Source organism: Mytilus trossulus, chromosome 10 (assembly GCF_036588685.1).
Source record: "Mytilus trossulus isolate FHL-02 chromosome 10, PNRI_Mtr1.1.1.hap1, whole genome shotgun sequence".
NCBI classification, from domain to species: domain Eukaryota; kingdom Metazoa; phylum Mollusca; class Bivalvia; order Mytilida; family Mytilidae; genus Mytilus; species Mytilus trossulus.
In genome coordinates, this window is record NC_086382.1 from 1,075,499 (window position 1) to 1,098,639 (window position 23,141).

General features: G+C 33.3%; 1 protein-coding gene across 1 annotated transcript in view; it reads left to right on the top strand.

Annotated features, from left to right (window-relative positions):
- LOC134686483 (uncharacterized) overlaps positions 1 to 14,502 on the top strand; it is a 28,147-nt gene extending 13,645 nt beyond the window's left edge. The window contains exons 5-13 of the mRNA XM_063546149.1: positions 772 to 1,488; positions 3,302 to 3,496; positions 5,819 to 6,007; positions 6,947 to 7,126; positions 8,367 to 8,559; positions 9,889 to 11,824; positions 12,556 to 12,649; positions 13,161 to 13,240; positions 13,893 to 14,502. Coding sequence (XP_063402219.1) covers positions 772 to 1,488; positions 3,302 to 3,496; positions 5,819 to 6,007; positions 6,947 to 7,126; positions 8,367 to 8,559; positions 9,889 to 11,824; positions 12,556 to 12,649; positions 13,161 to 13,240; positions 13,893 to 14,072 — 3,764 coding nt within the window. The 3' untranslated portion in view covers positions 14,073 to 14,502. The remainder of the gene's footprint in view (positions 1 to 771; positions 1,489 to 3,301; positions 3,497 to 5,818; positions 6,008 to 6,946; positions 7,127 to 8,366; positions 8,560 to 9,888; positions 11,825 to 12,555; positions 12,650 to 13,160; positions 13,241 to 13,892) is intronic.
- The last annotated feature ends 8,639 nt before the right edge of the window (positions 14,503 to 23,141 follow it).

Sequence of the window (23,141 nt, forward strand, 5' to 3'; positions counted from 1 at the left end):
TTTTCGATAGAAAACGTTCCCCGAACTTATTTTCGTAACCAATGTAAACAAGATGGCGGCGATAATAACACCGATGTTAACAAAAATAATTTTCACTGCACGTTATTCGTTTAATGAAATAATATACAAAAATATTCGTTTGAATGATAATAAGAGTTTTTGCAGTTTACTTGTTATCATGGAGTGCATATTTTTGCTTTAACCAACACATATATTCATGCGCCAGGCCTGTTCAATGACATACATATACAATTAACGAGTGATAGAGGTAACGAGCGTGAAAACATATATTCCATATTTTCTATTTTAAAGAATTATAAGGATTACATGTCCTTTTAACGGAATTTATTGGTGTATAAACTGGACCAAGTCATATTTGTTTGTGAGTGAATTGGTCGATTTTCTACACCAATAAATTCCTTTAAAAGGGCGTTTAATCGTATAGTAAATAAATTTATTAGTTTGACAGCTATATTTCTTATTCTTTACAAGCTGACAAAACGTTTATGTTTACACCTAAGATTTTAAAAAGTCAACGAAATCTCTCCTTACTGAATCTTTGAAGTTTCACATCAGCAAATAATTTGGCAGTTGTAAATTCATTTATTTAAAAACAAAATGAAGGAAGATATACAAAATAAACCGAATATCCCCACCCCTCATATTATAAAATCAAATCACGAAAATAAAGGTCGTCAACTTTGAATTTTAATAGAAATCAATAACAAAACATTATGTATACTTAATCTCACTCTATTATATAAATTCTAGCAACAAAACGTAGAGCTAACATCGATGAAAGTAAAAGTAGCGAAAACAGCGACAGTTCAGACGAAAGTGGCAGTGGAAGTGAAAGTGACGTCAACTCTAGACATGATAGCTATCGTAATATGGACACTAGCACAACCGAAGAATTTGACGACAAAAGTGACGGCAGTGGCTCCTCATCTGGAAGTGATAATGGTTCTGATTACGAAAGTGACGATTGGTACGAGAGTAGTGGTGACGAAAGTGACATGTATGGAAAATCTGACGAAAATGACTATTCTGGAAATAGCAGCGATGATGAAAATTATAATTCTAAAGGCAAGTCTGTTAAAAAAAGAAGTAATGCATCTAGTGATGAAATCGATACATCTGAAAACAACAAGGATAGCGATTCCTCATCCAGCGACGAAAGCGAAAACAGCGACGATGGCATAAACTCAAGTAGTAGTGATGGAAGCAGTGATAGTGATAATAATAACAGCGATGAGAGTAACGCTGGTTCCTCTGACAGTTCTAATAGTAGCAATGATGCTGACACTAGTTCTTTCGATAGCTCTAATAGTAGCAATGATGGGGACACTAGTTCTTCCGATAGCTCTAATAATAGCAATGATGGGGACGCTAGTTCTTCCGATAGCTCTGATTCGGAAGTAAGATGGAACGCATTAGACTCAGATGAAGCTGAAGCTGATCGATCGCTTTTGCAGAATAAACCCGAAGGTAATAGTCATATTTTTTATGATGAGCTTCATAAATTGTATTGTTAACTTTTTGGCCCCCCTTAATGTTCGTTAACTTCTTTTATTATTTGCCAATTTTTACTATTTTTAAGTCGCGTGTAGCTGATGAGTCTTTTGTAGAAGAAATAAGCGTCTGGCGTACACAACTTAATTCGCGTACTTATAAATGATGAGTTTATTCAAACAAAGGATATACCGAACATTTTTAAACTGCATAATCGATGTACAATAAACGACAGTTTAGAATCCACTTAACTTCTGAAATTCATGCGTGTATTTAGAATTAAGAATTAGAACCACAATGAATAATGCAATTAAAATATTAAATGAGAAGTTTTATTATTTGCAAAACATCTAAGGTCGTAATTTGTTTGAATTAGTTCTGAATTTTGAGTAATAGCTTATGAATTCTCATGATCTAACTTTTCCACATGTATATATCGTTCAAATGTCAACATATACGTGTTTTACATGAGTACAGTAAAAACAAGCTTAACTTGTATCGAGTAATACGAATCAGAACTTAAAATTTGGTATATTTGTCTTTTGCTTTTTCTATCATAGAGTTGCTTTCTTTTCATTAATGTTAACCTGATGTTCTATTCATATCTTTAATGCTGAAAAACTCACGATCTATTTGTCATGCATGTATTCATTTGCATGTGTAACCTGATAAAAACTATATTTTTTAAATGTTTTAGAATTTTAATATAATTTATTGGGATCAAACTTAATATCGTCAGGATGTTTTGTTAACATGACAGAACCGACACATGTGATAGTTTCACTATTTAAGCATAATGACATGGACATAATGACAGGTACTTGAGGTCCGGATATCCTTTGGGTACCCCTGAGTGGGAGTATTCCGAATAACATGAATAACACACATACAGTTTTCTTTTCAGTATATCTTTGTTCAAACTTATATTTATTTTTTTGTCTTAGACTATAAGTTTGAGACACCACTTTGAGATATATACCGGTCGTTTGATTTATATATTTTAACTAAATCAATGTAAAATGCTGTCTGCCATTAGCTTCAACATATATTCCAAGTGAAAACAAATCATAAACACGTATATAAAAAAACGAATGTGAATGATTAAGACGAGTGGTGTTATTCGCGGTTCTCTGACACAGGGGGCACCAAATAGTTATCAAAGTTACCAGGATTATAATTCAGTACGCAAGACGCGCGTTTCGTCTACATAAGACTCATCAGTGACGCTCATATCAAAAAAGTTATAAAGCCAAACAAATACAAAGTTGAAGAGCATTGAGCATCTAAAATTCCAAAAAGTTGTGCCAAATACGGCTAAGGAAATCTATGCATGGGATAAGAAAATCCTTAGTTTTTCAAAAAGTTTAAAGTTTTATAAACAGTAAATTTATAAAAATGACCACATAATTGATATTCGGGTATCGGGTATCGGGGTCCTTTAATTATTTCTTCATTCCTAAATATTTAAGGTGGTACCTAACATTTTAACTAAAATTAATTTGGCTCCTTTAATTTTCTTAAAATTTGACAAAGTATTTACTTTGACCCTTTGACAAAAATATAAAAATTTCAAAAAATTTGAACCAACCGTTTAATCGGAAAAATTACACTGGTTATATAGCAGTTCGACAAACACTTATTTTGATCATTGAGAAGTTTTATATTCCCTTATGAACACAACGTCATTAAAACGTTCTGCTGATTTTACAAAGTTATTTCCCTGTAGTGTTAGGTACCACCTTAAACCATTTTCTGTAAAATGTTTTCATTTAACCTTTGTTTGCTGCAGATTTATGTCGCAATTCTAAGATGATCCGAGGAGTTGGATACAAAGTACACCCAACACACTGCGATAAGTTTATCCAATGCTATTTTGATGGATTTGGTAATACACGAGCATCACTAAAGACATGTCCATTCGGAGAGTATTGGAATCAACATAATGTTGCTTGTGTTGATGCGCAAATAGCTAATTGTCCAAATGGTAATACATACAAAAAGAGTTTAACCATAGTTTTGAGGGTATCATGCGCGTATGGTTTATGTTTGTCATTTACAATTACTAATAGCCTTGAAACACTGATTTCGAAACCGGCTCGTGGCAAATGCGTTCGACTCTTATCTTAATGGGTTTAAAGGAAAGCTACCTTAGAACTAACTATTACAAATATAACATAAAAAGCTAATTTAATAAAACTTTTTTTTTAAATTGAATGTTAAAAATAGTGAAAATATAGGACTGTATGAACGCATAAGAAAAGGTAAACCTTAACGATTCAAAGATGTGCGTTGGGGGGGGGGGATTTCTGGATCTGATGTAATTTCATAATTTCTACTGGAATCCAAATGGTCTCTCCCTTTGTGGAAAAAATCTCTCCTTGACTACAAAACTTTAAACTTGCTAGACTTGTCAATTACATTTTAAATCTCGAACAACCTTTCGTCAATGTATTTCTTAGAATATGATATTCTTTTCCTGTTTTAGGTAAATCATTTTTTACCTTTCCGTTCAATTTTTTGAATATCACGCCAAAAGATTATCATAACCTCATGAAAACATGATCAAAATCCTATTATACTGTCAAAATATATGGGTTATGCGCAACCGGAAACGGATCAATGCTATATTCACTAGCAATTAACACGATGCTGTTAATTGCTTTTAATTGTTTACAATTTATTAACCTTATGTCGTTTTATTTTTGAAATTCATTTGTGTTAAAGTAATAAATGTACGAACTTCGTAATTGCTATAAAAAATTATAACAACTATCATAATTTATTTACATTTTAATAATGACGTAGTTCATGACCGCAATTAAATTGACTAATAAAATATTAGTAATCAAAAAGGTTAGAACCACTATATTTTAACATCTCTCTTCTAAAATAGATTTTATTATCCCGCTACATCATTTAAATCAAACATACATACAAATTATGTTTTACAAATACTTTTATTGACTTTTTGACGATCTTTTATCCAACAAGACAGTACTACTATAAAATATCGTAGTATTCAAAATAAAAATAATTAACCCTTGGATTTGTATAATATTTCTTAGTTAAAGAATGAATTACTAAAACTAAAAAAAAATTGGGGGAACGTGTCAAAGAAACAAGAGACGAAGGCCACCTATGGGTCTTTATTGCAGCGAGAAACTCCTACATCGAAAGTCGTGCTTCAGCTAGCCCCTAAACAAAAGTGTATTCTAGGTAAGTAATAGTGCCATACTAAACTCCGAAACATACACAAGAAACTAAAATTAAAAATCTTACAAGACTAACAAAGGCCAGAGGCTCCTCACAGGCGCAAAAATGCAGCATGGTTAGACATGTTTTGTTAGATCTCATTCCTCTCCTATACCTCTAGCAAATGTAGAATAAAGAAACATATATCAAGGTGCACAGTAAAACTAAGTGTCAAAGAAGTCTGATGTCAAAATAGGTAACAATGGAAACTAAACAAAATGACAATGATATATTAATTTACAAAGGACTACTATCAGTTACTGACAAGCCAGCTCCAGATCCCAATTAACCTGTTTATGTCAGCTTATAAAATAAATACCATAAGGAAATAACTAATACTTCAAACTCCATGGTGTCTGCTTTGCTAAACATTCACTGATTCAACGCAGTGTAACAAAGAAGACGTCACCAAGAGTTTGATAAAACATGTTTTACGGAAGTGTTAGAAAAGGTTACCAGTGTATTTGTTCTGCAATCAGGCTTTTTAAGTCTTGTATTATTTTTAATTTTAGTTTCTTGTCGTCTACAATTTGGAGTTTAGTATGGCGTTCATTATCACTGAAATAGTATATATATTTGTCTGTGGACCAGTTGAAGGACGCCTCCGAGTGCAGGAATTTCTCGTTGGTGAACTTCTGCTGTTGTTTCTTCTATGGTCGGGTTGTAGTCTCTTTGACACATTCCCTATTTCCATTCTCAATTTTATTTGACCAAAAAAACATAATTGTCCCCCCACCAATTGTGTTCTACGGACTATTTGGTTTATTGACAAGGATATGTTTATTTTCCCTTGTAATATTAAATAAAAGAAAAGGTTGTGTGCACGATTTCAACATTTCAAGCCACTAGCACAGTAATTCTTCATGAAAAAGGAAACAAAAATATACACAAAACTCTAGATCATTTCTTCAAGTAAAACAACAAAAAAAACTGTCCTCAAGACATTCATAAATATATATATATAAGTTACATCAATGGTTTCGATGCAAAGTGTCAGGTCTGCTTTAACATGAGATTCTAATACTGTAAATATGATTCTGATTGTTTTTTTTAGATCCATGTAAAGCTCCGGCGCTGTTAACAAGAGCAATTAAAAACAGCTGTCGTTCATACTGGGGCTGTCACAAAGGTCAATCAGTTGTCAAATGTTGTCCAGAGAAAATGTCCTATCAGCCTAGAAAGGGGTGTGTTTCCGATCCTGACTGCAAAAGTGAATGTCCTCCAGAAGAGGGACCAGAATATGGTAATTATTTGCATGTGTAAATTGTACCTCATTTGGTTTACGCTAAACTAAACGTTTCAGATATCAAATATTTAATTGGAAGTCTAAAACCCATAATTTGTCTTCAATAACAGCTGTCGAATATACAATCTAACAGGTGGTGGAATGCTGAAGTTATTATGAGGCCTATACGGAACAAGAAAAAGAGAGCAAAAAGATACCAAAGGGATAGCCAAACTCATCTGTGGAAAAAAAATACTAGTAGCAATGCCATTGCAAAATAAACACGATAAACAACGCAGCAAAGAATTCCAACGTAACTGAACATTGTGTACAGCGAAAGCCTAGACAACCCGGAAAATATTGTTGTTTAGTTATCGATGAAATCAAAGACGAGAATTAGACAAAACAGCACTTTAAGTTCAGCACAGAACAGTACATGAAAATCATGTCAGTTGTTCATTCACTTGTTTGACATTGCTAAAAGCAAAGCGATTGATTCTGTTTATAAGAACACTAATTTTTCTTTCCGATGGAAAAAATCATTCTTGTTTGTTACACTACTGTTCGGGGAGGCATTTGACTCTCCATTCTTTATATGACTTGCGACTATGAATAAGTTAATGGTTTCCACAAATATAACATCACTGTTGGCTTATTCAGTACTGACGTTACCAGATAATTTAAGACTATTCATTTATCAATAAAAAAACTTTATTCAAAGGATTACATGGCCACTTAATCCCTTTTTCTTTTTCAAATTTAAAGTTAATGTTAAGCATAAGACATAAATAGTGTGTCATTACGCGCACAAAAACACAGTTACACATAATTCATCAGCGATTGCAATTCGTTAAAATGTTTTCGAAACGGACAACTATCAAACAAATTACAAATGAGGTGGATGAATACATTGAAACCAAAATATATAATGTATGAATCGTGTTTCCATTTTTGTAGGGACTTGTGATAAGAAACCGTTGTTTGGAAAGCCATATCTGTATAAACAATGGATTGAAAGTGGACATTGGGTGGAGATGTTGTGTGCCCCAGGAACACTTTTCGATGATAATGATTGTGGATGTACAATGAGATCAACGTATATGACGTCACTTGGAGTCAGAGCCATAGCAAAAGAAAGTATGTTAATCAATTGGTCACAGATATGAAATGTCTTGATGATAAATGAAGTCGTATTCAGTTTTGAGTACATTTTCTATTGTTGGCACATCAGTATAAAACATCAAAATATGAATCTACGTTTTATGTTCAGACAAATCAATTTGGGTTCGGATTATTTTTAATACCAAACTCAACAATTTTTCGGTAGTGTCGGTACCGATTAACAGAATATGGCAGGTTTTTTTCAGTTGTTTTGTTGATTAATTGCGTTTGATTTTGTAATTTATTTTCCCATGCATAGATTAACTCATCCGTATTTGTCACAACATTTTGGAATTTTAGGTCCCTAATGCTTTTTAAATTTTTTGCTTGTTTGGCCTACTAACTACTATTATTTTTTATCTGAGCGTCACTGATGAGACTTATGTGGTCGAAACGGGCGTGGGGTTTCAAAATATAAGCCTGGTACCTTTGAAAACGGTTTATGGTATTCCTCATTTTGAATTTGCCTATGAGTTCGGAATTTTCGTTATACTTTTTTATTTATATGTCGAGTGCCTTTTTCTCCTATTTTTCGCGGTATGTTCATGATTATGTTTTTTTTTTTTTTTTCACATTACTTTAAAAATATTCATAAACCATTATCAATAATACTTATTTCAATAAACAGGACAAAAAGATCTTGTAATAACCATACATATTTATGCTAGCAGCGAAGGTTTAGAAAACAACATCTGTAAGCAACTAAAACAAAAAAGCCTAAATAAAGGCAACAGTAGTATACCGCTGTTCAAAACTCATAAACAGAAAATTCCAATTTTCTCTACTGATAACTTTCAGCATATAATAATCATGCATATTACTTTTACTGAATATTAAACGAAAAGTACACGTATATAACATTTTCAAATGCACCGATAAGAAACTTGACTGACAAATTATGCAACTGCTTTCTATTTATAAAAATAAATAATTTAAAATAATGTCATTAGAAATATTCATAAAGCTGGGGTTAATCATAGTAACCGTAATTAAGGTACACAATTTTGCTACTCCGTTACTATAAGTTTGAATCGTACAATTTCAGCCAGACTTGAAACTGAATTGAATATTATGTATAGAAGAGCTCAACACAATGTGTTTGCCTTTCAATAACTTTCTCTGGGAACCAAATTGAAACTATCAATCTGCATTAAAAAAAAAAATCAGAGTTTTAAGAACTAATCATATTCAAATGTATAATTATATTTTTTTTTAGCATGTAAACCTGAGCTGTATTTGCCCTTCTGTCAAGGAGTTAAGGACTGGTCTAATAGAAATACTTTAGTCCAGAATGAAGATGATAGGGTGGTCGTGGTAAATGGTAAAGCTTATTTTGATGGAATGTCCAGTCTATTTATACCAAGATTTGCTGGTGCACATTATGGAGAAAGTATATATATAAAAATAAGGTAAGTATTTAAATTCATGGATATAATATACTCAAACAATGTTCAATCGTAGGAACGTCACACGATTACTTCGGTTAAATCTCTTGTAGGGGCTTTAAGGCTCGGTTTTGGCCCAAGAAAACAAATTGTTTGACAATTATTTCAATTTTCACATTATGTATGGAAATGCATTGGGTCAAGAAATTCAAATGAAAAAAAAATAAAAAATTATCTGATGACGTTATAATCACGACATAGTATAAAATAAAATTGAGAATGGAAATGGGGAATGTGTCAAAGAGACAACAACCCGACCAAAATAAAAAAACACAACAGCAGAAGGTCACCAACAGGTCTTCAATGTAGCGAGAAATTCCCGCACCCGGAGGCGTCCTTCAGCTGGCCCCTAAACAAATATATACTAGTTCAGTGATAATGAACGCCATACTAATTTCCAAATTGTACACAAGAAACTAAAATTTAAATAATACAAGACTAACAAAGGCCAGAGGCTATGTATCGTTTTCTCTAAAACGATGAAAAATACAAAATTTATGCAGTTTTTCATTATCATTTCCTTTGAAAACAACAAAATGATTTACAAGAAGCTTTATTATGACTATTGAAATAATCTCCCCAAATATAAAGTTCTTTCTTTTGTGCGCACATACTTTTCCGATCTAAATCATACAAGGAAAATCAAGATTTTTTTACAAAATATGCATATTTGTCAAGGTTTGTTGCCATGGCAACTCGATCAATTTGAAAGTTTCTTTTATTTTCTGATTATATTGTACCTTGGTCTAGATTGGACAAATTTAAGATAAGTTTTAGATTTTCAGTAATATTTGGGCCAAATAGGGGCCTTATTGTCCCTACTGCTCCGGACAGTGGTCCATGTATTTCGAAAATTACTTTTATTTGATCATTTGATACTTCTGGAGTTCATAGTAAAAGCTGTGTACATGGATTAAGCTATTTTTTTGCTGCCCCGTCGTCCTATAAATCTGCAATTGTTTCGGTCCATATATATTATCAGCTTTCAAGTATTCGTCTGTGAGCGTTTCCGATAACTGCACATCCAAGAAGTGCTTCAAACGCATAAAATCAAGTGCTGGTTTCTTTAGTTTTACCATGCCTTCCACAGAAGACAGGCCACATCCCGGTTTAAATTCCTCTGCATGGATTAACATAATTGATTTTTATCGAATACATTACTATCACTGAAAATTATCAGCACATATAGAATTGTGTTTATAAAAATACTAACCATGAATATGACAAATGCTTTAATAATAAATAATCAAAAGATATGCAAAGTACTGACTAGTATTTGTTGGGTTTTTTAAGATACAAACCTGATTTTTCTGATGATTCTCCTGATAAACAGACGGATGATAAAAATGAGCGCGTCGATGAAACGAGAAGAAAACGATCGATTCTAAGCAGGCAACGGAGAGATTCAAATATAGAAAATGACGGTCAAAATGGCGACACAATAGGATCAACAAATACAGAAACCAATCAAAATGTAGAATCTAACCTGGAACCCACCAATCAAGTTGGAGAATCCATGACAGATTCAAAAATATCTAGTCAAAATGACGGGTCCTCGTATTCGAATGTAGAAATTAACAGTCAGATTATGGATGAGACTATAGTGTCAAACAATCAACATTCCAATGATGATTCTCAACATTCTTCATCTTTTGGGGATATTTCTAATCAGCAAGCCAATGACAATACTAAGCCGATTGATTCTGACGGTGCCATTCTTGACAGCTCAAATAACGGTAACGACAATAAAGATAAGCAGGATATTTCTTTGCAAGGTACAAACGATATTAATGATGACACAAACAGTATAAATGAGAAAGGCCTAAGTGATGATACAACTAGTGTAGGTCCCATCATTAATCAAGCTGACGATAACAAGATTTCAACAAGCCAATCATCTGGTGAGGCGGGAGACGTAAAAGATTTGACTTCTAAAAACAAAGACGATAGTGGAGACGGAAACGATAATTCTATATCGATGTCAAAATCTTCTGCTGCCGATAATATTGGAAGTGGGAAAAGTTCGTCCGATTCCGACAGCGGTGAACAGTATTCGTCGATTTTTGAAACATCACAGTTTGATGATCAACAAAACATTCAGAACGATTACAACTTCGATAATAGCGACCATAACATTCAAAAACCTGTCAATGAGGAGAATGGTGGAAATAGCAATCAAGATGAATCATACTTTTCGAGCTGGTTCAGTAATGGGGACGGGAACAGTGTTAGGAACGATAACTCAGAGCATGAGGTTTCATCAAATGTTCAAAATGATAAAGACAGTGGAAGTGGTGAATCCTATTTCAAAAACTGGTTTACAAACTCTGAAGAAAAAAATGGGCGTGTCGATTATAAACAAGATCAAAATAATGATCTAGCAAGTGGCCAGGAAAAAATCGATCAAAATAGCGTTATAAATAATCAAGGGGTTAAACAGGGAAGTCATCAAAATGACGGATCGTCAAGTGAAGACAATGAAAAGCAGAATGAAAATTTGAAAGTGTTTCAGTCATCTAGTTCAACTAAGGGGCGAAAATTTACATTTAGACACGGGTCTGGAGAGAGAAGAGATTTTTATCGGGATTATAGCAGTGATATGAGTAACAACGAAGGAGATGCTATAGAATCATGGGAAAACTCGAGCGAGGAAAATACAATACGCAGACGAAAGGTTAAAACAAGGAGTAGTAGTGATAGTAGCGATGACAGCAGTGATCAGAAAAGGCGTCGTCAAAATACTCGTGGGAGCAGCAAAAGCGATAAAGATACCGACAGTGACGTCAGTAGCGCAATTAGCGAAGGTTACGTTGATAGTAATTTTGAATTGAGTAACGACTTTGGCAATTCCAATCTTCAAGCTGATATTACTGGTCTAGGCATTAACAATCAAATGGAAGAAATGTATTTTGCAAAGACGAATTTTGATGAAAAGCGTGAAAAATTAAAATCTATCAGAAGGATTCGAAGAGAAAGAAATGAAATGTTGCGAGAAATGGAAAATTCTAGATTAGAAATTATAAATAACGTTAATCTTAAACAAGAAGGATTTCAACGGAGGTCAAGGTCAGATATGGCGCTGATATCAAACGGAGCATGCAGTAGAAAATCCAAAAATTGTCTAGAAGATCCATCTCTTTCGATTGGTACAAGCAAAGATGCAACCAGTTGTTCTGTTTATGCTACAGAAAGCAAACAGACGATCATTAAATTAAATAAAAGTGATAAGGTGAGTACAAGTTAACTCGTCATAGATACCAAAATTGAAAGTTTATATTTACGCCAGACGCGCGTTTCGTCTACAAAAGACTCATCATTGGCGCTCGAATCAAAAAAATGTTCAAGGCCAAATAAAGTACGAAGTTGAAATGAAGAGCATTCAGGACCACAAATTCCTAAAAGTTTTGTCAGATATAGCTAAGGTAATCTATTCGTGAGGTAGAAAAGCCTTCGTTTTACAAAAATTCAAAATTTGTTGTCAGTTAATTTATAATAATGAACATATCAATGATAACTCAAGTCAAAACAGAAGTACTGACTACTGGGCTGGTGATACACTCAGGAAATAAAATATCAACCAAATAGTGCAAAGATAAAAACTCACCAAAGATGCCATGCTAATACTTGGGGAACAATGCACGAGTTTCGTCTTCATAAGACTCACAAGTGTTAATAAATAATTAAAAACAGTTGAAGGGCAAAACCAGAGCATTAGAAATTTAAAAAAAAACACAAAACTAAATTGGTAAATCTTTAATAATTAACAAAGTTAAAGTCGTGATCAAGGTGGTTCACGTGAATACTTTTATCTGAATGATGAGTGCCAAATAGGACAACTCTCCATCCAAGTAACAATTCATTAGAAGTAAACCCTCATAGGTCAAGGTATGGCCTTCAACACCAAGAAGTTTTAAAAAAAACCTATATGTTGTATAACCACAAATCTTTTTCATAATTTAGGATGATTATGATTGGAGGACAGTGATATTTACCATTAATGAGGGCGTATTTAGAGCGTATGACGAGGATTCTACAGACTTTGAACCCGTGTCAGGTAATAAATAAATATCAATGAAATATATGACAAATTATCTTTTCCTGTTCAACTAAATTACTTTTCATCTGATGAACTGTAACATAAAACTGAAGATAATTCAAAGTAACGTTATAAACATAGTAAACAAATTTACAAAATAACCATTTTTTTTCGTACATAATACAATTCGTTGGCATTTATAGAAATTTGATTTGCCCATCCAAAAAATAACTGCATTGCCATCATGATAAATCCCATATGCCCAAATCTTGCATGTGTTAATTTGTGGTTTATGTTTGCCCTTTAGTTCTTGTAATTTATATTTCAAATAGGTACTTGTTTTGCTTAAAAATAAAAACTAAAGAATGATATGTATATAAGACAATGTGTAGCCCATCAGCATTTTATCACAGCAATTGTTATAAAAAGGTACAATAAACCCTAAGAAGTTGGGTTTTTTTTTGTAATTATATTATTTTGCATTTCAAAGATATTAAAAATTCAGAGTTATCTTTCTTTGACTTTTCAGGTCCAGTGAAAACAACATTTGCTGGCATATATATTGGGCAGGGTACTGGCATGGAGAACTTTAAAGGATATATGGATGAGGTGATTTTTTTTTTATTTTGCTCTACTCGTATATAGTTAATATAGCTATAAAAACAGGTTCTCTAGAAAAGGACATGCCTGTGCCAATAGGCTATTTGCCAATTCCCGTTATTGACCCCACAAATAGATACCTTTATTTTTGTTGTCTCCCTTTATGAGGGACATAAATTTTTATTTACAATGGAATGCTAGCAGAAAGAGCAAATTTACCTGTGTGTATGTGAGTAATCTATAAGGTTTTCAAATCTTTTTATTACATTTATTTGTTGTTTAGCTATAAATACTTTTGACCTCAGAAATTATTTTTCGTGATAAATTAGTTAAACCGCCGATAAATCACTTTCAATTCATCGTGCTTTGCATTGGAAAAAGCCAATTTTGTCCTGTATGGAACCAGTCAACATTTGGCAAAGGGAAGTAATTTGTTTAAAAAGTGTGTAATAATAGAATCAAATCGGTGATTGGCAAATGGCCTATTCAATAAAATGAAAGTTGTTGTCAATTTGTTCGGTAAGGTTGAGCTTTGGTTAAAACAAATTTTCATTTGTTTTGATTTTTATTTAGTTGTTTTTTTAGTTCATCATTTTTATAATTAAATTTATATATACCCGTTTTTTAGGTCTTGTTCTAAATTTCAACTTTCTAATTTTAGGTCTATATTTATTTCTGCAAACCAGAAGAATTAGACGATTTTAAATCTATGGAATTACCGAAAAAGAAAACTTCGTCTGATAATAGCTGTGATTATATGAATAAAAATATAGTTAACCAAGATTCCGAAAGCAATGAAGAAATAATTGTAGAATCAGTGGAACCTTGGTGGGGAGAATAGCAGAGAATTATTGAAGGAATTCGTACCATGATTGATCTAAATACAAATTAAGACACCATTTTTCAATGGGTACGTCGTTGTCGTGGACATATTTTAATTTGACATTATCTCCTTTGCTAAAATTAGAACGCCGAGAATGCGTGAACGTAGTTTTCAAAGACGACAAAACAATTTGTGATGTTTCTATTGTTCGGTTAAACAACATCAGTTCTGTTCATCACTTCGGTAAACTTCGGCGTTGCTCGACAAAATTCGGAAAAAGCACATTCTTGTAATATAGTCGTTTATTATGGACGAAAATTTTCGATATGGTACTGACGCCTGAATAAACCATTCATATATACATATCCACATCTAGATTAAACGTATACCTCAGAAATCCGATCATTCATTAATATCATGATGTACACTTATAAATAAAAGGTTTTTAAATATATCAATGATTTGAAATTTCACATACAAAATAAAATCAAAACAGGTCCAAACAGTGGGAATCGTGTGTCCTTCAAAGTATCCAGGTTAGTCCATTTTTTTTGTGGGGACTGTTGTTATCGATCGTTTCATTTTGTTTTTTCTCTCTTGGTCATTTGTTGTCAGCCTTTCTTCGACGTTTGGGTTTTAACTGTATCCAACTATATACCAAATATGCTAGATATATGTGTTTGAGTTATAATTAGTTTTTTTTTACTATTCTAAATATTAGAGCTTGCTTAAATCGAAATGTTTCAGAAAGATGTAAGATACCAAACGGATATTAAAACTCATAATCCGAAAACAAAACGAACAATGCTATGACAAGAACATAAAAACGACCAGAAGACACATAGCAATAAACAAAATGCAGTTAAGAATACTGCAGAAACTTAGCAACTAGAACACCACAAAAAAAATCGGGTGCGATTTCAGATACGCCGTACGGGTAAGCAAATCCTGCTTCATGTGTGACAGTGTTTACAAATCCGGTTACTTATAATTTTTTCTTATTTCTTCTTTTTTTTTTATTTGTATAAATGTAATTCCCATGCATTGAACCAATCTCATAAGCATTTTTTTTTAAATAACATGACCTTACTAGTTAACATAATCTAAAATTTAAAATTTACAAAGCGACGGAAACAGATCACTGCCGATAAAGAGACTCAACATAAAAAATGCATACATAAAACAAAAAGCTTGTACAAGAAACTTTAATGCATTATTTAATTTGATAGATTTGTTCGTACTTCTTTTTTTGTTTGTAAATTCTTTGTCGTTAAATACGATTTATTGCCATTTCGGTAAAGGTCATTTGGAAAATGTAATAATAATGATTATTCAGATAGTTCCGCTAAAGTAGTTCGATAATTGCGCATTTTATTGAGTTGAATGTCCGTACAATTGAATTTCAGTAGGCAGAAAGTTATGCTTCCGTTTGTATTGATCAGATCTATAAATATAACCAAGAATTCAATAATGCTGCGTCATAATCATACAGAAATTAATTTGACTTCATAAGTTCAAACATAAAAAATCTCGGAAGGAGTGTCTGTTTATCCAGAGTCATGCAAATAATTATACCAGGGAGTATCATACAAATCTAAAAGTACACAAAATGTGCGTGCAGGACCGCGTCAATTGTTTCAGATATATCCAGAAATGGTCTTTTCATTGCTTGCTGGTTTTTCTTCTTTCAAGTGTTACCGATAGCTAACTTCTACTACAATACAGGTTCCCCTCAATGCATCTTGCATGCCAGTTTGCTTTTCAATGCAAGTCAATTCTCTGAGTTGAAGATCGTACTTTGACCTTTAATGGTTTACTTTTACAAATTTGGACTTGGATGGAGAGTTAATTGTCTTATTGGCACTCATACCACATCTTCTTAAATCTAATTATTGTACATGTGTTTGTATTTTAATTCGAGCGTCACTTACGGAACGCGCGTCTAGCATACAAGATTTAAATCCTAGTACAATGTATCTATGATGTCACATTGAGTTTATTTGTCACCGTTTTAAAGATCCAGACCATCTAGTCTTTTATATGAATCATAATCTTTCAGTCAGTTTAATTGAAGTCTGGAGCTGGCATGTCAGTTAACTGATAGTAGTCTGTTGTTATTTATGTATTATTGTCATTTTGTTTATTTTCTTTGGTTACATCTTCTGACATCAGACTCGGACTTCTCTTGAACTGAATTTTAATGTGCGTATTGTTATGCGTTTACTTTTCAACATTGGTTAGAGGTATAGGGGGAGGGTTGAGATCTCACAAACATGTTTAACCCCGCCGCATTTTTGCGCCTGTCCCAAGTCAGGAGCCTCTGGCCTTTGTTAGTCTTGTATTATTTTAATTTTAGTTTCTTGTGTGCAATTTGGAAATTAGTATGGCGTTCATTATCACTGAACTAGTATATATTTGTTTAGGGGCCAGCTGAAGGACGCCTCCGGGTGCGGGAATTTCTCGCTACATTGAAGAACTGTTGGTAACCTTCTGCTGTTGTTTTTTTATTTGGTCGGGTTGTTGTCTCTTTGACACATTCCCCATTTCTATTCTCAATTTTATTTCATCTTTAGTGTATATTAAAGTTACGTGCTCCTGTGTTAATATTAGAGTTACGTGCTCCTGGTTTAATATTAGAGTTACGTGCTCCTGTGTTTTTATTAGAGTTACGTTCTCCTGTGTTTATATTAGAGTTACGTGCTCATGTGCTTATATTAGAGTTACGTGCTCCTGTGTTTATATTAGAGTTACGTGCTCCTGTGTTTTCGTTAACTCATCATGGCCTTTCATTGTTTACTCGAATTTAACAAGGTTTAATAATCTTTAAGTATTGTACTGTTACACCACTGTCCCAGGTTAGGGGAGGGTTGGGATTCCACTAACATGTTTAATCCAGCCACATTCTGTATGCATGTGCCTGTCCCAAGTCAGGAACCGGTAATTCAGTGTTGTTTATTTGTTACATATTTGTTTTTCGCTCATTATTTAAACATAAATGAGATCGTTAGTTTTCTCGTTTGAATTGTTTTACATTGTCATTTCGGGGCTTTTTATAGCACTATGCGGTATGGGCTTTACTCGTTGAAGGTTGTACGGTTACCTATAGATGTTAATTTCTGCGTCATTTGGTCTTTTGTGGAGAGTTGTATCATTGACAATCATACCACATCTTCTTTTTCATTAACAGATAATCACGCTCACGCGTGTTTCGGTATGTCAAGTTGTTCTTGCTTCTGTGTTGGAATCCGGGTTATATATAGTAAAGGAATAACAAAATAAATACATTTATGAAGCATTTAACATTATGAGGATATCGATGTCACGTTTTACGTTAATGGAGAAAAATGGGCAAATAGTGCCAAACAAAGGGCAAAGCATACAGAGTAGAGAAAAAGAGGCAAATATAGAGAATAGTTGAGGACTAAAAATATAGAGAATGTAGTATAATTTTAAAATTAAATAAGAGCAGAAAATTTAAAAAAAAAAAAAAGAGAAATGTGAGGACCCCTCCCATTTCTTACCCTCCAATTACTTTCATTTTTTGAATAATTTATTTTCCAAAAACAAGCTGTGGTGGAACAACACAATTACTCCCATTAGCAGCCAAATTCCAGCAGTTGTAGTTCCATGAAAGGAAGGTTTTTTGTTCTAATCCGGTTACGAAATAATATCTGAATGATTTCTTGTTTGTTTACCAAGAACAAGACCAATTGACATCAGAAAAAATATTGCGTGGGCATTCGTACCTAAAGAAATCATTTTTAACAAGACTTAATGATAAAACAGCTTGCGTTATCTAAAACAAACTCTACAAAAACGTGATGAGGTCATGCAAAGTTTAAATTATTAATTAAAGAAATTCAATCAATCGGAGATTTGATCAGAATTGAAGAAATCTATAATCTCAGCACGAATCTTTACACAGAAGGTTCTAGTCCTGTGCAGAAATCCATTTCAAAATGTCAGATATCTACCAGTTCTTAAGTTATGATTGCATATGCATTGACAAGATAGATTCAATAAAGATTGTTAGTAAATTGAATAAAACTGAATTTTGTTTTATTGCATAAAAGAAATGTTTCTCACGTTTCCTTATGTCTTTGTCGTGAAGGACAGATACTCGATAAACAGAGAAAAAAGATTACAGATTGTTTTGGTTCGCATCAATTTTGAATTGAAGCAATTCTGACAAGTTTTGTTTTCTGTGATGAAGTCTAGTACTTGATGCAGGTCACTTAGTACGTGCTTGTCAATGAGAAACCAAAAACTTCATCTAAAAAAACAAATATTGCATAACTACGGATGATAAAGTTCTACCAAGGAGGTTTTGATTCTACTGAGTTTCGTTCCTTTTCATGAGAAACTTTAGGAGATTTAACGTAGACAAACTTCATCTTTGTGCGAAGAAAAGCATTTTATGATGGTCTGTGTGTGTCTTCAAAATAAAAAAAATTATGAACAAACAATGTAAAGAATTAAGAAAAGGTATGCCAAAACAAAAAGTAGAGAATAGCGATTAATATTAGAAAACTGAAATGTAAAGAATACAGAATAGAAGGCAAAACAAAACTAGAGGCTCTTGAAAGAGCCTGTGTCGCTCACCTTGATATGTGTGAATTAAACAAAGGAAGCAGACAGTTCATGACAAAATTGTGTTCAGGTGATTGTGATGTGTTTGTACATCTTACTTTACTGACCATTCTAGCTGCTTACAATTATCTCTATCTATAATGAACTTGTCCGGGTAGTTTCAGTGGAAAATGTTAGTAAAAATTTACAAATTTTATGAAAATTGTTAAAAATTGATTATATAGGACAATAACTTCTTAGGGGGTCCATTGACCATTTTGGTCATTTTGACTTATTTTTTAGTCTTAAATTGTTGTACATTATTGCTGTTTACAGTTTATCTCCATCTATAATAATATTCAAGATAATAACCCAAAACAGCAAAATTTCCTTAAAATTACATATTTAGGGACAGCAACCTAACACCCAGTTGTCCAATTCATCTAAACATTTCAGGGCAGATAGATCTTGACCAGATAAACAAATTTACCCAATGTCAGATTTGCTCTAAATGCTTTGGTTTTTGAGTTATAAGCCAAAAACTGCATTTTACCCCTATGTTCTATTTTTAGCCATTGCGGCCATCTTGGTTGGTTTGCCAGGTCACAAAACACAATTTTTAAACTAGATAGCCTAATAATGATTCTGGCTATGTTTGGTAAAATTTGGCCCAGTAGTTTCAGAGGAGAAGATTTTTGTAAAAGTTAACTAAGATTTACGAAAAATGGTTAACAATTGACTATAAAGGGCAATAACTCCTAAAGGGGTCAACTGACCATTTTGATCATGTTGACTTATTTGTAAATCTTACTTTGCTGAACATTATTGCTTTTTACAGTTTATCTCCATCTATAATAATATTCAAGATAATAACCAAAAACAGTAAAATTTCCTTAAAATTACCAATTTAGGGGCAGCAACCCAACAATGGGATGTCTGATTCATCTGAAAATTTCAGGGCAGGTAGATCTTGACCTGATAAACAAATGCTTTGGTTTTTGAGTTATTAGCCAAAAGCTGCATTTTCCCCTATGTTCTATTTTTTGCCATGGCGGCCATCTTGGTTGGTTGGCTCAGTAGTTTCAGAGACGAAGATTTTTGTAAAAGTTAACGCCGGACGACGGACGACGGACGACGACGGCCGGCGGGCGCCAAGTGATGAGAAAAGTTCACTTAAAATTACATATTTAGGGACAGCAACCTAACACCCAGTTGTCCAATTCATCTAAACATTTCAGGGCAGATAGATCTTGACCAGATAAACAAATTTACCCAATGTCAGATTTGCTCTAAATGCTTTGGTTTTTGAGTTATTAGCCAAAAACTGCATTTTCCCCTATGTTCTATTTTTAGCAATGGCGGCCATCTTGGTTGGTTGGCCGGGTCAAAAAACACAAACTTTAAACTAAATACATTAATGATGGTTGTGGCCAAGTTTGGTTTAATTTGGCTCAGTAGTTTCAGAGACGAAGATTTTTGTAAAAGTTAACGCCGGACGACGGACGACGGACGACGACGGCCGGCGGGCGCCAAGTGATGAGAAAAGTTCACTTGGCCCTTCGGGCCCGGTGAGCTTAAAAGTAGAGAAAAATGGAAAACAATTAGAAAATTTCAGAAATGAAGGACCTGAGTCATGTCGACCATCGTGTATGATTAAAAAAACACCAAAAGTCAAACCATAAAGGGAAACCTATAAAAAGAGTTTGGACTATAGAAATTCAAGATGGCACTCAACTCCAAGGCCAAGTTCACTTGAACCTCTCTAGTTAACCCCTCGTACCCTGGTTCCAACCCTCACCGATCCAGAGTTAAACTCGAGAAACTCTTGAATGACGTCAAACAAATGAGAATAATTTCTTTTTTATGCTTGGTCAGGGCCTTACCCTAGAGTTACTTAGAGTTGTTCCGAATATAAACTCTAGTGCGTTCACGTGATAATCTATTAACTCTGAAGTCGATTGTAGAGTTTCAAGTGAAATGGGCCTTCAAGTGTCATTGGAGAATTGATTATATTCGCTCTTTTTACATCAAAACTGCAGGTTTCCGTTATTTGGATAAAAAAAAACGTGTTTTATGTTATCTTTCCCTAAGCGTCAACTTGATACATACTGTAATACAGTATTCGTATTTTAGGAAAATGTAAAATGTATATTAAGGAGTCAAAGCTATATTCTCCAGTTACTTAGCTAGTACAAAACACTTTTTAGATAAATATATAAAGATGTGGTATGAGTGCCAATATAAGACAATTCTCCATCCAAGTCACAATTTATTAAAGTAAACCATTAAAGACCAAGGTACGGTCTTCAACATGGAGCCTTGGATCACACCGAACATAAAGGTATAAAGGGCCTCAAAAAATTACAGTTAGAAACTATTTAAACTGGAAAACCGACGGTCTAATCTATTTTAAAAAAAACACAAGAAACACTTATGAACCACACCAAACAAACGACACTACTTAAATTTTTTCCTGACTGAGGACAGGTGCAAACAATTGCATAAAACCTTCTCCCTTATCTGAAATAATAGTATAACACCACAATCTTACCAAAATTCATACATATTCTGTGTTATTATTTTTTTTAACGAATATGAAAACAGACAGATTGTCGAGTCATAGTAAATTTATCAGAATTAATTGTTGCCTCGACTTCGATGATGTTTTGCCTAAGCGCGTTTAGTTGATCTCAGGTATACCAAATAACCGAATAAAAATGATATTCGTTATTACATATACGTATATAGACTCTAGACTTTAAAAAAAAACCAGACAGATGTGGTATCGTAAATCCCAGCATTATTGTCTAATCTTAGAAACACAACAATTAACATCTAATCAAAATGTTTTTTATGTTTGTAAATTAAATTATTCGTTAAGAAGCATGTTAACGATATACGAAGTGAGGTATTGACCATGTCAGAGAAATGGAGTCATATTCCATTTCTATTTCTATTCACTTATTTCTATTTAGTAATTTCCTGTTTAGAAGAATAGTTCAATATCCCACGGAATACGTCTAGACTTCACTGTTAAGCAAGGACTTCTAGAATTTTCTTAAGAGGCCTTAATGAAGTAAGGTACTATTATGTACAGCATTATATTACAAGCACAGAAAAAAAGGAATTTGTTGAAGGTTGTAAGATGACCTATAAATACTTTTATTCAAGCCATTTAGTATCTACTATATTTATTTTTTGCAACTACATGTATATCACATCTTTGCATTTTCATATTATAAGACGGATCATCAATGTGACAAGTAAAGCGATCATTGGTTTCTTTAATCTACATTGGCTATAAGTATAGAGGGGGTTGAGATTTCACAAAACATGTTTAACCCCGCCGCATTTTGCGCATTTCTCAAGTCATGAACTTCTGGCCTTTTTTACCTAGTCTTGTATGTTTTTACAATTTAGTTCACTTCTGATTTAAGTGGGACGTCCATTTTCACTGAACTATATAGTACACAATTTTATGTTGGGCCCATCTGAGGACCACCTTCCAGTGTGGTATTTTTTCGCTGCGTTGAAGACACATTGGTGGCATTCGGCTACTGTCTGCTCTTTGGTGGGGTTATTGTCTGTTGTTAAATATTCCCCATTTCCATTCCCAATTTCATTATAAAAGCAGATTTAAGACAATTCGCATTACATTCTTTTTTTTTTCAATCGTGCAATTTTCAAAATCATGTTTTCAACAATCGTTTCGAACTATAAACCTCCTTCTTTATTCTAAAAAAGACCCTTAGAATAGCTTAAAAAAAACCGTACAGTAACCCAATGTCGTAGTGAATTTTGTATTGATGTAAAAGATCAGATTAAAAGGGAGTTTCTGTCTTCTATATATAAAACCAATGCCGATTGATTGATACAATTTAATATTATTACTAAGCATTAGTATTCACTTACATACTGAAAATCACCAAATCGACACCACTACATGCTGCTTGACTGTTTGTTCCCGAAATATGATACTCCGCCCAACGCCTAAATCTTATCAGTCCTTTGACACGCAGATATACTAGTCAACTAAAGAAACGATTCAAGGCAATGTATTTTCCATATATACTGAAATTGAATACACTGTACCAAGGTAAATAGTTGGCAAATTTGTCTATATCTATATAGTTTTATATTCGTATCAAACTGACCGTTGATTAAACAAAAACGCGTCTTTTTTGTTGTACTTTTTGTTAATTCTAAACTTATGGCTCTAAAGAGCTTGTGTCGCTCTGCTTGGTCTATGTGAATATTAAACAAAGGACGCAGATTGATTCATGACAAAATTGTGTTTTGGTGATGGTGATGTGTTTGTACATCTTAATTTACTGAACATTCTAGCTGCTTACAATTATCTCTATCTATAATTAACTTGGCCCAGTAGTTTCAGAGAAGATTTTTGTAAAAGATTACTTAGATTTACGAAAAATGGTTAAAAATTGACTATAAAGGGCAATAACTCATAAAGGGGTCAACTGACAATTTCGGTCATGTTGACTTATTTGAAGATCTTAC